A 22,300-nucleotide genomic window follows, 5' to 3' on the forward strand; every position below is an offset into this window, starting at 1 on the left:
TAAAGGTCTTTTCCAACCTAGCTGATTCTGTGATTCATGCCCAGGTCCGTGAAGCACTCAGAAACAGGAAGCAGGGCACAGCGCCCTGGCACATCTGCCACTCAAGGAACACAGCCTGCCACACAGACAGCCCGGCCTCACCTGAGGGCAAAGACAGGCTGTCTGAGCCTCCACTGCAGCTCCCCCTGCCCGGCCAGCACCGGGCACTCAGCCCTCCGGGCCAGCACAACTCTAGCTCGGGTTTGTGCTACCGACCCCCCCCCCATCACACACACACCCCAACACCCCGAGTGCCGCTCCCACAGCCCCACCACTGCCGCCCCCCCCCCCCCCCCCAAACAGCCGCGCGGGGGCGCTGCGCGGGGGCGGGGCTGGCGGAGCGCGCGTGCGCGGTGACGCGCAGTGCCGTGCCCGCTATATGAGCTGCGGCAGGCGCTGACTCGGCCCTTTCCGCCTCGCTCCCGCCCGCTCTCGGGTCGCTGCGCAGAGACCGCGCTGCCGCGCCTGCCGCCGCCATGATCATCTACCGGGACTGCATCAGCCGTAAGGGCGGCGGCTCCGCGCCGGGGAGGGGGCCGGGAGGGCCGGGCGGGCGGGAGGCTGCTCCTGGCGGGATGGGGGAAGCGGCCGGCCGCGGCCTGCGCCCGGCTGCCGGGCCTGGCGGTGCCGCGCATGTGCAGTGCGAGCAGCCGCGCCGGGGACTGGGGGGCGGGGGGGGGTGGGTAACGTAGAGTCCTGGTTGAGGCCCTGCTGCCCGGGGGAGCGCTGGGTCCGGGTTGGGGTGACGGGCAGCCCGAGCGGGGCCCGGAAGGGCGGTGAGGGGAGGCGGTTACGGGGACGCGAAGGGCGGAGGCTGACGCGGCGGCGCCCGCCTCTGTGTGTCCGTCCCCCCGCAGAGGACGAGATGTTCTCGGACATCTACAAGATCCGGGAGGTGGCGAACGGCCTGTGCCTGGAAGTGGAGGGGAAGGTGAGTAGCTTGTCCACCTCAGGAAGGGACTATGGCGGGGAGGGAAGGCAGGCCTCGCAGCGGTGACTCAGAGCCAGGCTGGGGAGAGGGGTTGGCTTCCCTGCGAGGGGCCCTAGAGGGGGGGTACGGCACTGCTTGGTGCCTGTGGCTGGGACGGAGACGGCTGCTACCACGGTTGCTGTGTGGAAGTTCAGTGCTGGCGATGTAGTGATGTCACATGCTGGGAGAGGAGCCTGGCTTAAGCCTGTGCTTGGGCTGCAGTCAGGTTCATTGCATTTAACTGTGGCTCTGAAGTCATGCCCTGCTGTCAGGTCATAGATGTGTAAGAGCGGTAGCATTAAGGTTTTTGCAGAGCCGTTAAGTTTTTTGATGTCTCTAAATCTAGATGGTCACCAGGACAGAGGGTCAAATTGATGACTCTCTAATTGGTGGCAATGCCTCTGCTGAAGGTCCTGAGGGAGATGGAACAGAAGCCACGGTCATAACTGGTGTTGATATAGTGATAAACCACCACCTGCAAGAAACCAGCTTTACAAAAGAATCCTACAAGAAGTACATAAAGGATTACATGAAAGCGTAAGTGTCAGCAGGCTCTTTCTTTAAATGGGATTGCAGAAATTTTAGGTTGCTGAGATTTTAAAAACAGTGTTGAACTTTGTTGCTGTAGTAAGTGTTAGTTCTGATACAGGTGCCAAACTTGCTGTGGACCTGAATAATACCTTTTAATACTTGGCAGAGCTGGAGCTCTAAAGAATCGATAGTGGAATATGAATTTATCTTGGCTGACGTACAAGACCTGTCATGTGCTTTGAATGTTATTTGTAACCTTACTGTTTTCTTTTGGATTTATCTATACCAGATGTTCGTGTGAAAGGGGTGAGGTGAAGAAAAGCTTCCTGAAGCTTTTGTAACTTGGCAGTTTAAATGCCCATAAGTAATGTGTGAATGGAACTTCTGCTAATTCAAGGTGTAACTTCTGTTGCTCATGCTTCAGTGAGTTAGTACTAAAGGAGAAAAGACTGATGTTGAGAGAGAGTACTGTTTGTGCTCTGAAAATGGTTTGCTTTTTTTTCTACTATTAGCTTGGAAGTAAAATGAGCTTGATACAAGTGTCAGCCACTGTTCTGCTAATTGACTAGCAAAGTTAAGTTAAAATTTTGAGGCTTTAAGAGTGGGAGGGGGGAAAAGCAGCAAAATCAGATGGTTTGACTGCTAACAACTCTTTCTGCTATGATGTAATGCTGCTCAGTGGAGTTATTAAGCTAGAACATGTTTTCAGATCTTTTTTTTTTTCCAGAATCAAAGCCAGACTTGAGGAACACAAGCCAGAGAGAGTAAAGCCTTTCATGACAGGGGCTGCAGAACAAATCAAACACATCCTTGCGAATTTCAAAAACTACCAGGTAATGAAATTTATGTCTCTCTACAGTAGTGTGGCAGTGATACAAGCTGTGGTTGGTTCATTGGCTGAACAAGCTTGTTATGACTTTTGAGGACTCTGGGAGTCAGGACACCTAACTTGCCCTTGTCTGGGAGTATTAGAGACTCTTGAGAGTCAGAGAAAAGAAATAGCATAGAAATCTCTTGGGGTGTTTGGGATCTTGTTTCAGTTTGCAGTGCTTGTAGGTAACTACATTTGTAGCTAGCATCATTTAGGAGCCATGGAGTTCTAAGACTTGAAAGATGGATAATTTTGGCATCTGCTGTGTCTTACTCTGTTCGTCATAGCAGTGTGGTAAAACTATAGAATGGTAGAAGGGTTAGAAGGGTAGTTCCAACCTGCCTGCCATGGGGAGGGGCACCTTTCCTTAAAGCAGGTTGCTCCAGGTCCTGTCCAACCTGGCCTTGAACACTACTAGGGATGGGGGGCAACCACAGCTTCCGTTGACAATATATTCTACTGCCTTGATCACCCTCACAGTGAAGAACATCTTCCTGGTATTCTACCCTGTTTCAATTTAAAGCCATTCCCCCTCAGGTGTCATAAAATTGCCTTGTAAAAAGTCCTTCTCAAGCTTTCTTGTAGTCCCTCTATGTACTTGAAAGCTGCTGTAAGATCTCCCTGGAGACCTTCTCCAGGCTGAACAAGCCCAACTCAGCCTGTTTTCACAGGAGAGGTGTTACAGCCCTCTGATCATTTGTGTGGCCCTCGTCTGGACTTGCTTGAGCAGGTCCATGTCCCTCTTGTGCTGGGAGCCCCAGATCTGAATGCAGCACTGCAGGAGAGATTTTCCAAGAGCATAATAGAGGGGTAGAGTCACCTCCTTTGACCTGCTGGTCATGTGCCTTTTGATGCAGCCCTCATACAGAGGCTTGTTGGGCCTCAAATGCATGTTGGGCCATGTTGTGTTTTATCAACACCATCAAACAAGTCCTCCTTAGGCTGCTCTCAATCCAGCCTCCCCCAGCCTGTATTTGTGCCTGCGGTTGCCCTGACCCAGGTGCAGAATCTTGCACTTGGCCTTGTTGAACTTCATGAAGTTCACACTGGCCCACCTGCAGCCTGTCGAGGTACTTCTGAATGGCATCCCTTCCCCCTGGTCTGCTCAATGCTGAGGTACTTTGGTGGCACTAAAATGGATAAGCTGCGGAAAGCAAAATCCCTGCAGCTGGTGAGGGGGAGTTTTAAATTGAACTTGGAGATGTTATAGCTTTCTTGTGTAAAAAGGCACTTTCTCCTGGTAATAGCTCATTAAATGTCTCAGTAACATGTTTCTTTCAAGTTCTTTGTAGGAGAGAACATGAATCCAGATGGTATGGTGGCTCTCCTGGATTTCCGTGAGGATGGTGTGACCCCATATATGATTTTCTTTAAGGATGGCTTAGAAATCGAGAAATGTGTAAGTACTGGGTGAATGTGCCCAGCTATATAATTAGTTCTTTCAGTGCACTGCTTGTTCTCTTGTGTCCTTGTTAAAGTTGAACAGTAGCTGCCAGCTTAAACTTTAAAGGTTGAAGTCAGTATAGCGTAATAGGTGCTTTGTGTTACATACAGTGCCTGAGACTTCCCTCATGTGCTATTCAGTTACACCAAAAGGGAAGTAGTTTCACTGCAGTGATTCATGGTGACTTCATGGCTGAGATATGCAGAAAGAATTGCCTTTCTGAGATGTGTGTAACTGTGATTTAAAGACAATGTTCTCTGAAATGCACCACGACAACGTGTTAATTGTGAAATATCCTACTTGATCATGTTACTTCTTTTGCTTATTCTGGTGCCACTTTCTGTTATGCAAGAACTGTGTTTAAAAAATTGCCCTAAATTTGGGAACATGGTAATAATCAAGTATTTCACCTTATACTGTCTGGAATCTCTAGCTGTTTGAGCTCAGACATCTCCTGTTGTCTGCTTTATCTTTAATGATTCTTTATTGGAATGTGGTTGCAGCAAAACAGTCCTTGGATCACAACACTTGAGTTTTTAGGTTTATTTGGAGTGCCATGGAATTTGCTGTAGACTGCTAGTGTGGGGTCACCACTTGCCTTGCCCAATCATTGTGGCTTCATGAAGTCTGTTTATAGCCAGCTAAATTTATCTGTAAAGCCTCCTAGAGGCTTCCTGGTATGCAAGTCATGTAAAGATGAACCAACTCATAGTGTGGAACATGAGCCCAACTAAAGGAATGCTTTTATTGGCCAGAACAGACACACCACCTCCTGCAGCCTGCCTGAGGAGGGATAATATCTGCCCTGCACTCTGGAACAGGCCCAGGTCACCTGGAAGGTGCCTCCAAAGCAGAAGCTTGTGTTCATCTCCCCCGCTTGGGCAGACCTTTTGGATGTGTAATTTGGGTATCTCCATCTCCTTCAAGATGGACTAAAAGAATAGTAGCAGGGTGTTCTAGTGGGAGGCAAAAAAAACCCTATGACGGCTTCTTGGTACAGTTCTAGTAAGAGGCAGTATATACACTGTAAGCCTTAGTACTTGTTTAGGATGTGCTCTTAATTGAAGGGAAACCTGAAACTTGGTGTGTCAAGCAAAAAGGGTATGAATGAGTATCCTGTCTGGCTTGCTCAGGAGCTGATGCCAGTTGCTCTGTATGATCATAAGAATGATCAGCATCCTCTGATAGACCATGAGCACTTTCCCTGTTGCTCTCTGGTTTGCACTATGATGCGAAAATAACTTCCTTGCGCTTTCTGCCTGCCAACCTGTGGCAGCTCAGATTGAATTAGGGAATACACAAGTAAGTTATAGAACTTACTGTTGTGATCGTGAGCTAACATTTGCTACTCTTGTTTCAGTAACAAATCAAACAGTATGGTTTTGGATCACCCGTCTTCATAGCTGGCTGCTGTTTCTTCTTCATCGGCACAACACCAGGAATTGGCAATGTCTAACTGGACTGATGTCATCTTGAGCTTTATTCACTTATTTTGACCCTGATTTGGAGTGGAGGCATTGTTTTAAAGAAAAAAAACCAACAAACATCTGTCATGTAGATTGTCTAAAATAAAACCCATTTAAATCCATTCTAGGTGATGGCTTTTGGTCTAATGTGTTTCTTAGGGCGACTTGCAGGAGAGATTGCAGCAAGGTGTTTGTCCCAGGATTTGGTACTGTCAGTAACATAGCCTGGTCCTAGCACACTATAACTTAAGGACAGACTTCATGCAGTTTCTACCTGTGATACTGGAGTGCAGGAGCAGGCTAAGGTCAATCAGGCAAAGTCCAGGAAATGTCATCATGATGGAGTGGGTCACCTTCATCTTTCATGACTGCGGAGACTTATCTCTGGAAGAGATACCAAATTAATAACAAAACCCAAGAATGGAACATGTGCTGCTGAGCTGCTTTATCAGCCAAGGATGCTTGAGTCTGTCCTCAGCTGTAGTATGACTTCAGGATCAAGGGAGGAAGATGGATGGAGCAAGAGTTTAATACCAGCACTCCCTCTGAGCCCAGGTACTGGTAACACTGTGGGGAGAGGGTTTTCCAATGCAGGCTGGCTGTGGTAGTGGCTCTTGTGTATCTGACAGCTGCTCAGGAGCAGATTGAGAGCTCCCAAATTGCAGGATTTTAGGGTGTTCTGTACTTACTGGTGAGAGAAATGTTGGAATGGCCTGGCCCTATTCTAGGCTTATACACAGCAGGTGTGTTTGGGCTTGAGACTTAGCTGAGTGTTGATAACTTGGTGTTCCTGCTGCGTGCCCTGTTAGGAAGTGCATCTGTTTGACAGACCTGGAGCAAATAGCGGTTGCTTCTCTGGTTCTTGCTGAGATGCGACAGTAACAGGTTCCTTGCGCTTTCTGCCTGTCTGACCTTGTGGCAGCCTGGATTGAATAAAGGAACACAAACACCTTTGCAGAGCCCCTGATGGGGCTGGAGGGGGTTACGTTGCTGCTGACAACACAGCTGTGTGTGCCCTTGGCCAGGGATGTTGCCTTGGGCTGCAAATCACCCATAATTTTCTGCTGTGGTGGAGGCAGAGGTACAGGAGATTAAGGTGCCAAAAGGGGAGGGCATGACCTGGTTGCCACCTGCTCATCTGTGAGTCTGTAGACCTCCACTGCAGAGTTCTGGCATCTTTGCTGCCTTGTGTCAGGTTTGGCTGGAGCTAGGTTTCTGCAGGGGGTGAGATAGATGCAGCAGCAGGCTGGGAGGAGTGAGATACTGCCTGTGGAGGAGGGAGGGGAGCGTGGCCTAGTTATCTCAGAGGTTCTTGTCTAGTTAACACACTCCCTATTTTAGTTGTGTGGGAACTTCATTTACATATCTTTCACTTTCCCAAAAAGGGGGCTTGGGCCAGCTGCACTTTTGGCTGAGGTACAGTAATGGTGTCATCTGAGCAATGCAAAATGATGCTCCTCTGCCTTCACCCTATGGGGTTGAAAGGGAGGTTCACAGCCTAAATAAAATCACTGAGCCAACTCTCTTTCCTTGCAGAGGGTTTTTTAGCGGGGCCAGGTCAGGATGTTCTCTTACCTTTTGTTAAAAGCTGTGAGCATTAAAGGGGAGAGCAAGTACTTGCTTAGTTTGGGACTTCTGCTTCTCAGTGGAGTAAAGTTAGTGTCAGCAGGGCAGTGCTTGCATGGACAGGCAGCCTCTGGTCTTGCTGTGCAACCCCTGGCTCCCATTTCCAGAGAGTTAAAACATACAAAACTGTGTGGAGCTGGCATGTGGGAGTGGAAAGGGCTTTTGCCCTGGCTTGACTGGTGAGGCTGGGATTCTCGGGGAACAAGCCTGAAGCAAATTGTTGTGTGACAGCTGCAATATGAATGAGGAGGTGCTTTGAAAAGCAGGTGGTTTAAAAGCACGCTGAGCACATGGTTGGGTTGAATGGCCTAGCAAATTGTGAGCCATCCTCCCTACTCCGGGCTAATTGGGATGTTGAACTGGTGCGTACAAACATGCCTAACCAGTAGGTCACAGTCTCATTTGCTTTTCTACAGGGTGGAGCCATATGATGGGAAGTCTCCCTTCTGTCCTGTTGTAGGAAAGTCAGTTCAGAAGCTCTTGAGATGCAGGAGATGGTTTTGTTCATCCCTCCAGTGAGCTGCAAGAGAAGTGGGTTTGCTGCTGCTTGAGCTTCCCAACAGGCACTGCTGCCTTCAGTTTCCCAGGGAAATGGACAAGTCTCACTGCTCTGGTGCTAAGCCTGCCAGGCAGCAGGGAGGAGAGGTTAAACTACCCTTGATGGCAGGGACAAACCGTGGGGGTGACAAGCAGTGGTCTGGGTTGTGCTGCTGTGGCAGTTGGCCACAGTGAGAGCAGGGTGAGGGAACGTTGAGATCTGATGCCTTGTGGGAGTTGCTGTGTGCTGTGAAGTGGGAGGCCTGTGGCTGGTAAATGCACTTGTCAACAGTCTGTGCTGCAGCTCTGAGGTGGAAATGAAGCTGGTGTGTTTCCTTACAACCCAATTCCCCTTCTGGTGCCTCCTCATGCAGCTGTTTTCTGGGGACTGGAAAGCTAAAGTGATTGGAGAAGGCAAAGCTTCATACTGCTGTAGTGCTACAGCTTTGGAGTTACTGAATTGATGAAAATGCTCCATCGTTAAGAAATTACCCTGGTGCTGCTTAAACACAACGTGAACTGAAGGACTTCATCCCTGGCAGTGTTCAAGGCCAGGTTGCATGGTGCTTTGAGCTACCTGGTATAGTGGAAGGTGTCCCTGCCCATGGGAGAAGGGTTGGAACTGGATGATCTTTAAGGTCCCTTCCAACCCAAACTAGTCTATGATTCAATTACAGCTTTAAAACCAGGTGGGTGGCAGTTCTGGAGCATTTTGCAGCCCTCAGCTTTGGCACAAGGAAGGAGAACCTGTAGGGGGAGTGTCCTACATGAATGGATGTAGGGAACAAACTTGCTGCTGCTGGCTTGGAGTAGGTGAGGTGCTTCCACTTCACCTTAGGCTGTGCTTTCCCAGATGCAGCTGGGACAGAGATAAATGTCTTGATAGGAGTTAAAAAAGGCTTTGCCAAGCCTCAAGTCTGCCATAAACCATCCAAAATCCATTGCTAGGAGCACAGTTGTGCTGGTTTGTAGCCCCTGCACCTTGGCTGCCTTTTGGTTGTAGCTGCAGCTGGGAGCTGTTGAGGAAAGAGCACAGCCAAGTGGCTGTGGCCAGGGCTGGGGGCCAGCAAATCCTGGTGATCTGGAAGTCTTTTATGCAGGAGTAGGAGGACGTTGGTGAGGATAAGCATAGCTGATGTATGTTTCAAGCCATTAGAGCTGCATTCATCACCTTCTACTTAAGGCAGAAAGGAAAAGCAACACAAGAGCCCTTTTTAGACTATTTTCAGTGATGATGCAGTGGCTGAATGTGGTGAGAAAAATGCTGAGCAATAGTTTCTCTGCAGCCTCCTGCTATCCAGGGAGCCAAGAGCTGAGATTCACTTTCTGGTCTGCTGCTACCACCAGCAGCAGTGAGAAGAAGCAGAGCTGGCATTTCAGAGTGCAGCCCCTTTCCTCCCATCCTCAGCAAGGTGAGCGCATGTTGGCAGCCCTGCTGAAGCAATACAGCTGCTAGGTTTTCATAGGGAATGTCCAAAGAATCATATGTCCAGAAATGATTTAAGGATTAACTTCCCAAATTCTTTGTAATAGAGTAGTTGAGAAAAGGCCATGTAAAGTTGGATGTTCCCTCCTTGCTCACTAGATGCTCAGCACGCTAAACACTGCAGTTGCTACTGGAATAGGCTAGTTCAGGGGCTGGGGTTCATCTCCTTTTCTTACAGCAGTGTCTGCACCTGAGCTGGGCACCTTTGGCCCCTCCAGTTGAGTCGGGGTTTGATGATTCTTGGCCTGCAGCCATATGGTCAAGCTGCCCACAAAAAGGCATTTAAGAGGGTCAGTGCAACCCTTTACCCATTGGCTTGAGCTGCCCTGGCCCAGCAGCCATCTGGCAGCACATCCAGTTCATCCATTATGGTGGGGCTTAAGAGTCTTCAGACCCCCATAGACCCACCTGAGTATTAAGCTGAATGGGCAAGTTGCAGCTGCCCATGAGTAGAAGGGGTTTGTGTTCATGGCCACCTTTGTTACTGCAGTCTTTGGGAAGACACAGGAGGGAGATGTGGCTGGGGGTGCTTGTGCTGGTGGATGCTGCATGGACACAGCCCTTGCTGCTTGCAGCCTCTCCCATTGCTGGACGATGTGTAGCCTCTTCCTATGAATAGCCTTTTCCAGGCTTGGCTGGGTGGCAAAGGGAGGCTTTCCAGGAATCCATACTGGCTTTTCTGTGAGCCTCTGGAAAAACAGATGTGTGAAGCCCAGGTTGGGTCAGTCTCATTTCTCACCCCCAGTGAACTGGTGGAAGCAGTTGGATGGATGCAGACATAGGCCCAGGAGGCTGAGGAAAGACCCTCCATCACTTCATTGTTTTTAATCAAGCCTCTGCCCTTGCCTGTTGTTCTTCTGCTTGGTACTTGGTTACCTGTCTTGGAGCTGCTGGAAGCTTCCCCTGCCTCCTGGAGGTGCTCATGTCCCTGTACAAATCCCACTCTCATGAATGAGCTCCAGAGGTAAAACTAATTAATGGGATAGAGGGGGAAAGGAACTGTCATTCTCTTCCTTACAACATTGAAAACCAACTACAGCAGCTTCTCCCTTCTATTTATTTGGCTGTAGTTGCAGACTCATTGTCTGCAGAAGCCCAGACCTCTTGTGTAACACCATCAGGAGCAGAAAGCCCTTCTCAGGTGGCTGCACTTCAATTCTTTGTTCCAATGCAATGAACTCAAAAAGATTTTGAGTTTGATGAGAGCTGAAGGTGGAAGAGTTTGACCTTAAGCCAGACAAGAGGTGTGTACCTGAAGACACTTGCTGCAGCACTGGGGGCTGAGCTCTTTGGCAAAGAGCCTTTTTTGATCTTTCCTATTTCAGTTTGTCATCCCTGTGGGAATAAATAAACACTCCCTGAGAAGGCTGGCCCTGCAGCCCAGTACCCACACTCAGTCTGAGAGCCAAGAAGGTCCTCCAGTCCTGCCACTGATGTGAGGAAAGGGGTGGGTTGTAGCCAACCACAGCTCTTGGAAGGAGAGCCACCATCCAGGTGAGCCCAGAGCAACAGCTCAGCTCTGGTACTGTGTTAGTGACTCCTGACAAAGCATTCTCACTAAACACAGTAATGAAAATTCCGTCCTGGAACAGGGACATGAGGATGTGGGTGGGCTCAGCTGACACACGCAGGAGGTACCTTCAGCTGGAGCCAACTCCATGCAGCTGAAGACAATGCATAGCTGACTCAAAGCATGGATGGCTTTTAGGGAGCATCCATTGGGATCATGGCAGCTAGCAATGTCTTGACAGGGGCAGCTGCACCACAGTTGCCTCACATCAGCTCATGTTCATGCCAGTACCACCTGGGCTTACCTACTATGAAGCTTCTCATGACTAAAGTGACCATTTGGGAGAATCACAGAATCACCTAGGTTGGAAAAGAGCTTTAAGATCAAATCCAACAGTTACCCCAGCACTGCCAAGTCCACCACCAAACCATCTCACTAAAGGCCTCATCTACAGTTTTTGAACCCTTCCAGGGACAGTGACTCCATCACTTCACTGGGCAGCCTGGTCCAATGCTAGAGCACCCTTTCAGTGAAGAAATTGTTCCTAATATCCAGTCTAAACCTTCCCTGGCAGAGCCTGAGGCTGCTGCCTCTTGTCCTGACACTTGTTACTTGGGAGAAGAGACCAGTGACCTCACCTCACTACAACATTTCAGGCAATTGTGCGGCCTCACCAGTGCCAAGTATTGGTGCTAGGGAGTAGGCTTTAGTCTCATTTAATGGCACGTAGCACACTGATAATTCTGCTCGTGCCTACGGGACTCGCATGTGGACTGATGTTTTGACCACTAATACTCAAGAACAGCAGCACAAGCAGAGTGAGACAGCAGCACATGGGAAGACCAGCAGGGAATCAGTGTTCATCACTGCTGTGAGTTCAGGGTTTAAATTAATCCAAATGTGGGGGCTGGGGAATCAGACTTGAATGCCTACGAGCTTCCACCTCCTCCCTTTTGGCAGATGGCAATCCTGCCATCCTGCTAACAGTGCTTGCTAAGATCCCTTGCACAACAAGCGGAGCAGAGCTGGAGAGGTTTTGTTGGTTGGTAAGTGCTGGGTCCAGATGAGGCTGCCCCAAATACCAAGTCATGATTGTAGCCCTGCATGAAGTTTGACCAGTCCCACAGTGCCGTGAGTTACTGCAGAAGAAAGAATATGGGGCCCACAGCAGAGGGTCTACCCTGCTGCTTCTGTCTAGGACGGTTTGTACTGCCAGACCTCATGGGGTGACTGCAGGCTGGATGGTGATCTGCTAACAGCACCTAACAGCTCCACCTCCATGCTTACTATGTGCTCCCAACAGGCAGGAACCAGCAGTGTGCTTGAACGCACAGCACAGGTCCTGGTGTTGGCACATGAGAGCATCTTCAGTCCCCAGATCAGCATCTCTGGGGGCTCAGTTGTACCCTTCCCTCATGCCACATGGATTTAGTGGCTGCTTTAGGGGCTAAAATTCCAGTCACACCCCAACAAGCTAGAAAGCCTTTAACACAGGAAGCAGGTAAAAGAGTGCTGCAGGAGCTGCCTGGTTGCTGGACTGGCCACTGGGTATCTTTTATTAGTTTATCCTGGTATAGCATTCCCTAGTTTCATTTGTGAAATACAGTTTCCTCACTGTTCCCCATTTTATCTTGAAGCCTGGTGCTACTCCAGAGACGGCTCCAAACAAACCAGGGCACCTTGGCTTTCCCCAACCCTTCTGTTCCTTGTTGGTTGAAGACTCCAGTGCTCATTTACTTCTAGCACTCTCCACATTTGTAATGATGCCCATAAAAAATCAGTCTTTTGTAAAACCCATAAACCCCAGCATGCTCTGCACATTTCCATTACTCCTAAGGAGAGCCTGTTTACCCTGTCCAAAGGCACTCTGCAGATCAATAAAATACGTACTTCACTTAGATCTTCTGCCATTTCACACTGACTGATTAGGTCCCTCTCAACTGAACACAAATTGTGAGGCAGTAAACTCAAATAAAACCAAAACTACATTCCTGCTAAGCTAATCCTGCTGCGATCCCTCTAAAGGCAGCCTTTTCCTTCTGAAACAGCAGTCGTTTTTGCCTGCAGCACTGAGTTACATTACTATACCAGGATTGCATGCCCTGCATGATTTTAGAAGACCACATGAAAAGCAATGTAAGGGAGAAGCTAACCTAGATTTTCTAGGTACCTTAGCTGCTCAAACAGGACATTAATCCAACAGAGGAGCCCAGCACATGGAAAGCAGAAGTCCTCATCCAACATGATTGCAAATGCAAGTCTTCAGAGGACTTGAACAGCACAAGGAGGACAGCAATGTGTGCAGGCTTTGGCTGTTGTTCGGGGGTACATCACATACCATAGCAAGACATGAAGGCTGACTTCCTGGGTTCCTCTTGGCATCCTCAGGTATCTCCCGCAGCCATTATCAAGCTGGGTCCTGGTTGGAGAACCTGAGGAGATCTGAGTCAATGAGTTATTTATGAAAGCACATGGAATGTGGCCTGCTCTTCCAAAACTCTCAGCAGTCCACCTCCTACAGTCCACCTTCTAGGAACTGGCTGTTCCATGCAGGAACAGGAAGCTGAGCACCAGCAGGAAGTGTTCCTGTGGAGAGATACATACACACAAAAGCAATTCTAGGGAGAAGTGAATTGAGCAATAATGTGTGACTTGTGTGTAAGGATCTAGGTTGTTTCACAAACCTCTGAAGGCATCTAACCCTGCTCCAAACCTTTAATTGCTTCCAAGTGGACCAGTAATGGACTGTTAGCTTTTCATGCAAACCTATTGTTTTATTAGTGTCTGCAGAAGGGATGCACACACCTGAAGGACCCGAGGGAATGTGAAAGTTGTGCTGTTAAACCTCACCTTCTGCTTCATTTACAGGTGTACCAACAAGGGGTTTCCAATGTTTTCTTTGCCTTTTTTCTTTTCTAAAGTTAAAAGCTTTGAGGATCAAATGAAGTAGTCCCATCCCATCTGCCTCCCTGCTCCCTCCCAAAAAGGATGCTGAACAGACAACCCCTGCAATGTGCATTCCAAAAATGGGGGAACAGAGACACAAATACCTCAAGCCATCTTGTCCAAAACACACAGTAACCCAGTGGCAAAGCCAGCAATAAAAAAGCATCATACCTACCCTACCAGAACTTGTGTTCAGTCAATAATGTAGAACATTGTGTGGTACAAGTTAAAATAATGCTTTTATTGATATGCTTCAACATAAAACATGTAACATCATCAAAACAAAACAGAAGAGAAATCTATTCCTTGATGAACTCACTTATTAGACAGACGTTTCACTTTTTTTCTCAGCAATCACCTGGAGGAGTCACTGACCTGCCTATCAAACAGTCTTCTCTTTAGGGCTTTTAGCTGTGTTCATTTGTTCCCATGAAGTCTAAGACTGATGAGCACGGCAGCTGTGGCTGTTCTTCCTAAAGCTTGATCCCAAAAGGAGCATCATGTCCAACCCACCCAAACAGCATACAAAGGGCTGTGTGTACCTTTGCAGCCTTGCAGATGAAGCCCTGACAGATCCCAGCAGAAGGGATAACATTAACCTAGTTCTGCTGGAATCCAAACACACAAACTTACAGGTTCTTCTAGGACAGTTTCCTTCAAAGTCACTGAGGCTTGGAAAATCCACAAAGCTACCAAGAAAAAGTAAGATCAGAACTCAAAGGATTTCTAATAAGGATAAATCTAAACCAAGTTTATTCTATAAATATTTTTTTCCTGTCAAAAGACAAAACACTTGTAGAAACTTACAAGAAATATCCCTTGGGAGAAAAAAGATAAAATCATCAAAGCTATGGAAAATAACAAAGTATCTGCCTTGATTTGACCTGCAGAGTTGCTGTGTTCAGTCCTGTCTGTAAACCCACCACAGTTCCCTCAGTGCAACCACTCGAATTCCCTTTTGCTTTGTAAATGCCATCATTAATCACTCTTGTCTTCTCCTTGGTAGTGTCTGTATTCTGGCTTCAGCTCCCATGTGTTTTTGTGGGTCCCCTTCACGTTGTAGATGCCTATTTCTCTTAAAATTTCTTTCAAGTAGATCTGAAAGGAAACAAAAATCCACATTATACAGACAGGCAATCACCATGGCTCCTACACAGCATCTCATGATCTGCTCCATCACACCGACTTGGTTCATAATCATCAAATGTCACTGGGCAGCAAGGTGGGCTGATGGGCACAAACTTGTGTGATAATGACTGAGGCTTCAACCCCCTGGCAGCAACAGACCTGCTGGGGTGCAGAGAGGCAGGTACTAGCTAGGCGGATGCTCCACAGGCTGCTGAAATGAAGTTCCCAGTGCCTCTGGAAAGGCAATATTGAGGTTATAGAACCACAGAATGGTTTCAGTTGGAAGAGTCTTTAAGAGTCATCCAGTTCCAACCCCCTGCCATGGGCAGGGACACCTTCACTAGACCAGGTTGCTCCAAGCCCCGTGCAACTTGAGCACTGCCAGGGATGGGGCAGCCACAGCTTCTCTGGGCAACCTGTGCCAGGGCCTCAGCACCCTCACAGGGAAGAATTTCTTCCTTATATCTAATCAAAATATACTGCCTATCAGCTCAAAGCCATCCCCCCTTGTCCTGTCACTGCATGCCCTTGTAAAATGTCCCTCTCTAGGTTTCCTGTAGCCACTTCAGGTGTTGGAAGCTGCTTGAAGTTATCTCATGCATCTTTCCTGCTGCTTGGATGCCTCCAAGCTCTTGGCTTTCTGTCTTGCTTTGGTTGGAATTATCTTGAAACTCCCTGCCTTACTCAGACCCCACCAAAGCCCGGAGCTGTTGGTTTTCATGCTTTTGTGTGAAGCCTGAAGCATTTTACTAGGTAAGATTTAGAGGAGAGCTGAATAGGTGCCAAAGAACTTTCTAATATATTCAAATATGAAGGGTAGGGAAAGTAATTAACATCCCCCCCCCCAGTGACACCAGCAGTATAACCTGCAGCAGCAGACAGCTCGCTAATAGCACCCTCCTTTACCCTTTATAATAAACACCCATAATTTGTTTCATTTTTTAAAGAGCCGTTTGCCTGCTTGTTTGTTTAAATATTAATGGCGACTGATGCAAGTAGATCGCCATGGCAACTGCAGACCACAGCTTAAGAATCCCCACATTACATTCATGATTGCTTTACTCTGAGCAATTTAATCCTCTTTTGAGTGCATACATTGACCTGGGGTTACTGGAATCCTTGTATCTTTTGTACCTGCAGTCCCACTAAGCTCAAATAGCAACATCTTCAACTCATCAAAAAAAGCAAGTATTTGTTGATGCTACAGGACAAAAGGACAGACTGATTGCCCAGTCACTTCCTTACACTCTGCCCATTTTTTGCTAAGTGGGAAAATTGGGATTTTTATTTATTTCCCATTCTCAGTCAGTCAGAAAAAGTCTCTTTGAGAGAAACTGATCATTACTCACTCTCCAAGTGCACATCAAAAACTGACAAAGCAACAAAACTCCAGATCCCACACTAATGATGAGGCTCCAGGTGGACTCATGGAGCAGAATTCTTCTTGAAAACCTATCAAAGCAACGAGGGGTCTTTGTCAAGAAGAAAGCTGACCCCATCAGACTGCACATACAAAGTAGTTTCTCGGGCTCTTTTCATTGAGCTGCGCGCAGGAGTAGTTCATTTTGCACTGCGGGGATGGCTCATCAGTCCCCGAGGGTGCACAATGCAGACCCCAGCAGGTGGCAGCAGGAGAACAATGTACAGCTCAGCACAGCTTCCCACGTCTCCACTAGCGCAGAGATGCTGTTATTATTCATGAATGTGCCCGCTACACAGCAATTGGTGATGACACTGCTGTTGTGCAACGCATCTCTTAAAGGTGATGAAAGCAGGTGAAAAGCAGTGTGGCCAGCAGGGCGAGGGAGAGCATCCTCCCCCTCTGCTCAACCCTGGTGGGGCCACATCTGGAGTGCTGTGTCCAGTGCTGGGCTCCTCAGTACAAGAAAGACAAGGAGTTACCAGAAAGGGCCCCAAGGATGATGAGGGGTCTGGAGCATCTCTCTTACGAGAAAAGATTGAGGGAGATGGGCCTGTTTAGTCTAGAGAAGAGCAGACTGAGAGGGGATCTCATTAATGCATGTTAAGTGTCTCAAAGACAGGCTGCAAGAGGATGGTGCCATACTCTTTTCAGTTGTGCCCAGTGGCAGGACAAGGAGCAATAGCCATGAACTAAAACACAAGAAGCTCCACCTCAACATGAGGAAGAACAACTTTACACTGCAGGTGGCAGAGCACTGGCACAGGCTGCCCAGGGAGGTTCTGGAGCTCTCAGTAGTGTCACTGACAGACCCTTCTAAAGATGGTGAGGGGGTGGAAGAAACACCCAGATACAAGGTTAAATTCTGCTCCAGACCACACAGACAGATTAATGAGTTGGGAAAAGCATAATTGCACTTAGTCCCTTAGTACATTGATATGCAGTTCCTGGTGTAAAGATCTAGTCCGCACCTGGGAAGCCAGGTCACAAGGTGTGACGATGCTGCAGGGCTCAGGAAGAACGAAACTGCTACAGCTGCATGGTTCATGGCTCCTGCTGTTCTGTGGCACTATCTTTGGGTGATGGCAGTCCTCACCTCTCACTAGCTGCTCATGCCTCCAAATCACCCACCCAGTTATACAAAGATCACTTTTAATTTCGACTGGGTTTCAGGCCCAATTCCCCAGGCACTTGTTTCTCTCTAAACAAAAGTTCCAAGAGTTCTGGATCCACAGACTAACAAAACGGAACAAAACCAACCTAAAGTGAAGAGCGAGGTAACATCTGTGCCACAAGTGAGGGCACCCCAAGCTCAGACTGTGAGCTGCACCAACTGAGGATCTCCTGCTGGCCATCTCTGCTGTGGGGGAAACAAGCAGCAGTGGTTTTAGGAGGGCAGCAGAGAGTGTTAACCCAAAAAATCACTCCGTGTGCACACATAACATGGAACTGTTGGAGCTTTTAGACAAAAATCAGGGATAAACCTGCTGTACTGAACTTGAGAGCAAGTGGCTTGATGAGATGAGTTCAGAGGATGTTACGATTTTCCTGTGGGATCTCTTTCCATAAACCAGGACCCTCCACCTGGGTCTGTGCTGTGCCAGGTTGGCCTATCCATTTTGGAGAAACTAAGACTACTCAGTCTGATGCTATGTCATCAAGAGATATTCTCCACTTCCTCCAGTAAAGCCAAATACTGAATTTTAGAGCCTGGTGAGTGCTAACCCGGGGCCCACAGTTTCTCTCTGAAAGGGATCCAATATGTTTATATAGATGTAATTCTAACACAGAAGCTAATCTGTAGGCAAGCTGTCTGTACATCTAAGGCATCTTCTGCTTTGTTACACCTTCCCTCATGATTTCTTTACATAGAAAGGGAAATGTTATTATAGAATTAGGGGACAAAGATTTCTGAGAAAGGAGTTAACCTCTGAGCTCTGAAAACCCTTCTGAAACTCTGAGGGAAAGACCCCACTGTATTTAGGACAGCCATTACTTAAAGCTGAAACACAACAAAAAGCTGCAAACAACCTGCCCCATTTTGAAAACTACAGCTCACACCAGACCACTGGTTCCATTCTTCACCAGTATTTGACTGCTGACACAAAAAGCATGTTATGTTCTCAGCCATCAAGTCCAAATCTAGAATTACTGCACTATTTCCAGGGATCACTCAGTATTTACATCTGGGTAGGTGGCAACAGATTTGACTACTACTGCGCGTTCTTATTCTTCATTAGAAAGGAAAACAAATAAACCCAGCTTTCCTAAATACAGTAATAGTTTGTGTTCAGAATAGGCTCACTGGTTTCATGATCGCAAAATAAAGATGGCACCAATTCCCCATGTAACATGCAACATACTCTGTAGCAAGGGTTTCATTCACTATTTACATTTACCATTATGTAAGAAAAATAACCTTATTTATTTGTTCCTTCGCTAATAAGGATGTTAATTCCCTTAGACAAATGTGTTTCAAATGTTATCAACCAGTGAGGTAAGCACCTACAACTTCATTTCAATGGGAGCCAAGGAGACAGCAGCAGCATTTTTTCCCTCACGTCTGAAAATAACTTCAACATTTAAAAACTTGGGAGGAGAAATTACATACCCAGACAATCTTAGACAGTATGACAGAAGATAAAGCAGTGAGCGCTCAGCAGAGATTAATTAACAGCCAGCCTCTGTACAGTGTGGGGAACGCATGCCTGTTCACCTGCTGGCATTTGGCTTTTTTTTGTCAGCTATAGCTCTCTGCAAACAATAAAGTCACAGTGGGCATTAGGAATGGATACTTCATTTTCAGGTAACATCCCCATAGCTGCACACCAGAGGTTGCAGTCGGCAGCACCAGGGGTGCTCACACACAGAGCAAACAGCAGCTGAGTGGCAGGAACAGAGAGATAGTATTTTTAAATGGAAATGGATGCTATTAGCAATTCCCTACACAAGTTTTTAATGGGAACCCAGATGGGAAATTAGGATAGCTTTAGATGTAGGGTAGATGATGCACTAAAAGATAGTTCTGAATTTATCACTATACTGGCTGAAGAAAGGCATCAGGAAGAAAATCTGGGTCCTTTATTTTCTCAGAGGGTCTGCAGAACCTGGATAGGCCCCAACACCTATGTCAAAAACCTGGCTGGTAATGAACACAAACCCCTTAACTCTCACACATAGCTCAAAACTGAGACTCAAAACTCCACTCAGTGAAGGGGGGGCTTAATGGTCTGATTAATCTCAGGAGCCCTACAGGACTTCTAGCCATCAATAGAGAGACTCAAATAAGAAACACACATGCAAAAATATAGCCCAAATCACATGTGATGTTGGGTCAAATTAGTCTCCAATTTCCTTTTACTATATCTTTATTGCTATAATGATTAAAAAAAAAAAAAACAAAAACCACAAAGGCTAGATTTGGTGAGATGAAAGTACCAGGACAGATCCACTATACTACAGGCAGAATATATTCAGGAGCATATGATGACAGCAGAGATACATAGATAGGCATAGAAATTCATCGTAAGTGTAACAGAAGTATTCCTGTGAGGTATTTTGCTCTATGTATCTAATATAATAGCTACCCTATAAATCTAATCTTTGGAGCAGTGACTGAGACAAAAATTGGGATTAATGTTGCCCAACTTTTGGTGCTTAATGAAGAAATCTGTGTTAGAAGCACAGGCTCCTCTGAGCTGATGCAGAGACTGGTACATTTAAGAGGTAAATCACATCACAGGAGGAAGAAAACATTTGTTCTCCTGTGGCTTAAATGGTAGTTGTGGGTGACTATTTCGAGCTGAAGTCATGCTGGGTGGGATAACAGGATAAATCTGCACCTACTTACATTCAAAGTGATCAACATAGTGACTGTCACACCTATCTCCTACAAAAATAAAAAAGCTTTAAATTTTCTTGCCACTCTCTCCATATCTTCCTCCCGTTCCTTCTTCCTTCTCAGCTCCCATGATTCAAACACCTTCTGGCCACACAGATTAGAGTTGACTCATTAGATAAAGGAATGAAATAGAAGACATGACTACATTATCCAGGTAGTTTCTCCCAAGGTACTGGAACACCATGAACCTGCTATGTCTGAATTGGGTAACATCTTCGTGCAGCTTCTTAACCAAACAGATTGTGCATCTTATACAAATCCTCTGATACACTCTGATACAGAGCCACTTAATCCTAAATGTGAAGTGACAAAACTAGTAAACATCTCCATTTTCCCCCTCTTACAGAGGAATATTTTTTCCCATAATCCAGTTGTTAATGCTCCTTCTTCTGTTTTAGCCTTAAGAACTTTTGAAATTGTTGCTCCATTTAGACTCAAACATAATTAAGTCCCTTTAAGTTTTCTGGAAACTGCAGCGGAGTTTAGGACAGGCATTAAAGTTAGCAGTGAAAAACATCAAAAGCACCAAACACACTTCACATGTCATTGTCTCCCCCATCTGCTGCCTGGTCTGCTCAAGGAAAGCTTTAACAGGGGAAGGAGGGAAAGAACTGGGAAGTTAGGGTTCACAGATGAAAGGGCTGTCAGATATTGCAGGATAACAAAACCTGCACGTGAATACGTGTCTTCATGCTTTTCCTGTTTGTGGAAACAAACAGCAGAAATGTTTTTAAAAAACAAAAATAAATCCCATGTATCAACCCTGTAACTCTTAGTCTAAAAATTATTCTATTTGAGAAAGAAACCAAGTGATTTTGGGGGTGCTGGCTGACATGATGGCTGAGCTCCTACCAGGGATAATGAGTGCATTTAATACTAGTCACATGAAACACAGTTTTCTAGACCCACAGAAAAAGAGCAACTCCTGTTGCTATGCCAAGATGAAGTTCAGAAACTGAAGGAAGGGGCTGACTACTCACACCCTTTACTGCCAACAGTAACAGAATTAGGCTGTTACTTCAGTGAGGACAGGAGTATCATGGGAGACATTCAGAGCATTACAGAAATTGGTTTCTAGTATTAAAGCAACCATTTAGGTTGTCTAAACCACCTCTGTCAAGAAAAAGCATACTCACTGCAACTCCTACAGAGTCTTACGATGGTGAACTTAAAAGCCGATTTCTGTTTTAGAGAGCTGTTTCAAAGGCATACATAGTAAACTATTTTCTGGATATGGAAAATACACACAATAGGAACTACTGAAAATAGTTACATTACAAGACAGCTAGTACATACCACTGGCTGTTTGGTTATGTCCACCAGGTCTTTAATGTTGTAATACTGATGCTTCTCAAAGGCTGAAAAAAGCATGTCCAACACTTGTTGTTTATCAGCTCGAGCCCGTTTTCCATCTTCTTTCTTCTTCTTCTCATACTCAATCTATCAAATGCAAAACACATCTTAAAGACATTCATATGTAACACTGTCTAATTCTCAGTGCTGAACATTAAGGCATAAACAACCTATTTCATAAAACACTGTTCAATGACTCAGTGCTTTTCGTCTGGAAAATTTTCTCCTGAGCATTCAAATGTTATTTTATGAACATAAACTAAGCATTTTGTTCTCAGTACAATTAAGCTTTTCAGATAGGTATCTCTGCTTTAACCAGCCTCAGGAATACAGCCTGCACGATGTGCCCAAACCTGGAGAGAGAATTAGTACTAGTATAGGAATACAGACTGAGATAGTATTTTCACTCCGCCTCTGTTGGTATCAGCTTCTGTGGTATAATGTCAAATTTCAAATCTACAAAATGCCATTCTCTAGAAAACCCACAGACCAGCATGGCTACATCCACTATCATAACAACCACCTGCACAAAGGATGCTCAAACGGCACTTGGACACTGTGCCATCTGCTCCAGAAACAGCACTCAAGCCAATCACTCCACCAATATAAAACCAAACTTCACCAAGTGAAGACACACTTTGAGCATGCAGATGGTATCCCTTCAAGTGAAACCTGAGTAGCACATGCAGTGCTCAAAAAAACCCTATTCCAAGCAAATAGAGGCCTCTTGTTGCCACACATCACCCTATTTCAGAATGAGTATTAAAAAGTACTTAATTACTACAGTTTGCAGAAGACTGCCTCCAAAAATACTTCCAGCATTTCCTCAGATTAATCACCAGAAGAAAGATTTGCACAGGCCAGCACATCCCAAACCAACCCCAATCACCAACATCTCCCAGCACATCACCCCATCCACCCCCAATACCATCCTCAATACCAGAAAACCATGAAGCTCCTTGGAACCAACAAAGGTGACCCAGAAGGCAATATAATTCATATAACCATCAAGTGCTTTCAGGCACACTGTGTGGGTGAATCCGAAGAGGCACACTGTACAGCAGAAAAGATG

General features: G+C 46.5%; 2 protein-coding genes and 2 non-coding genes across 4 annotated transcripts in view; 3 read left to right on the top strand and 1 right to left on the bottom strand.

The window, feature by feature from the left end:
- The first annotated feature begins 377 nt into the window (after positions 1-377).
- On the top strand, positions 378-5,448 carry TPT1 (tumor protein, translationally-controlled 1). The gene is made up of 6 exons (XM_034072543.1): positions 378-543; positions 897-970; positions 1,356-1,546; positions 2,268-2,373; positions 3,694-3,810; positions 5,216-5,448. Exons 1-6 carry the CDS (start codon positions 516-518, stop codon positions 5,216-5,218), a joined length of 519 nt encoding a protein of 172 aa, XP_033928434.1. The 5' UTR covers positions 378-515; the 3' UTR covers positions 5,219-5,448.
- LOC115946286 (small nucleolar RNA SNORA31) lies at positions 5,028-5,157 on the top strand. The gene has a single exon (XR_004080384.1). It is a non-coding gene; the product is annotated as a small nucleolar RNA SNORA31 (small nucleolar RNA).
- Positions 5,449-6,133: 685 nt separating the features above from the next.
- On the top strand, positions 6,134-6,269 carry LOC115946287 (small nucleolar RNA SNORA31). Its single transcript, XR_004080385.2, has one exon. It is a non-coding gene; the product is annotated as a small nucleolar RNA SNORA31 (small nucleolar RNA).
- A 7,372-nt stretch (positions 6,270-13,641) lies between these two features.
- GTF2F2 (general transcription factor IIF subunit 2) overlaps positions 13,642-22,300 on the bottom strand; it is an 88,896-nt gene continuing 80,237 nt past the window's right edge. The window contains exons 8-9 of the mRNA XM_031047678.2: positions 21,172-21,315; positions 13,642-14,524 (exon numbers count right to left, since the gene is read on the bottom strand). Coding sequence (XP_030903538.1) covers positions 14,405-14,524; positions 21,172-21,315 — 264 coding nt within the window. The 3' untranslated portion in view covers positions 13,642-14,404. The remainder of the gene's footprint in view (positions 14,525-21,171; positions 21,316-22,300) is intronic.

Source organism: Melopsittacus undulatus, chromosome 2 (assembly GCF_012275295.1).
Source record: "Melopsittacus undulatus isolate bMelUnd1 chromosome 2, bMelUnd1.mat.Z, whole genome shotgun sequence".
Taxonomy (NCBI): Eukaryota; Metazoa; Chordata; class Aves; order Psittaciformes; family Psittaculidae; genus Melopsittacus; species Melopsittacus undulatus.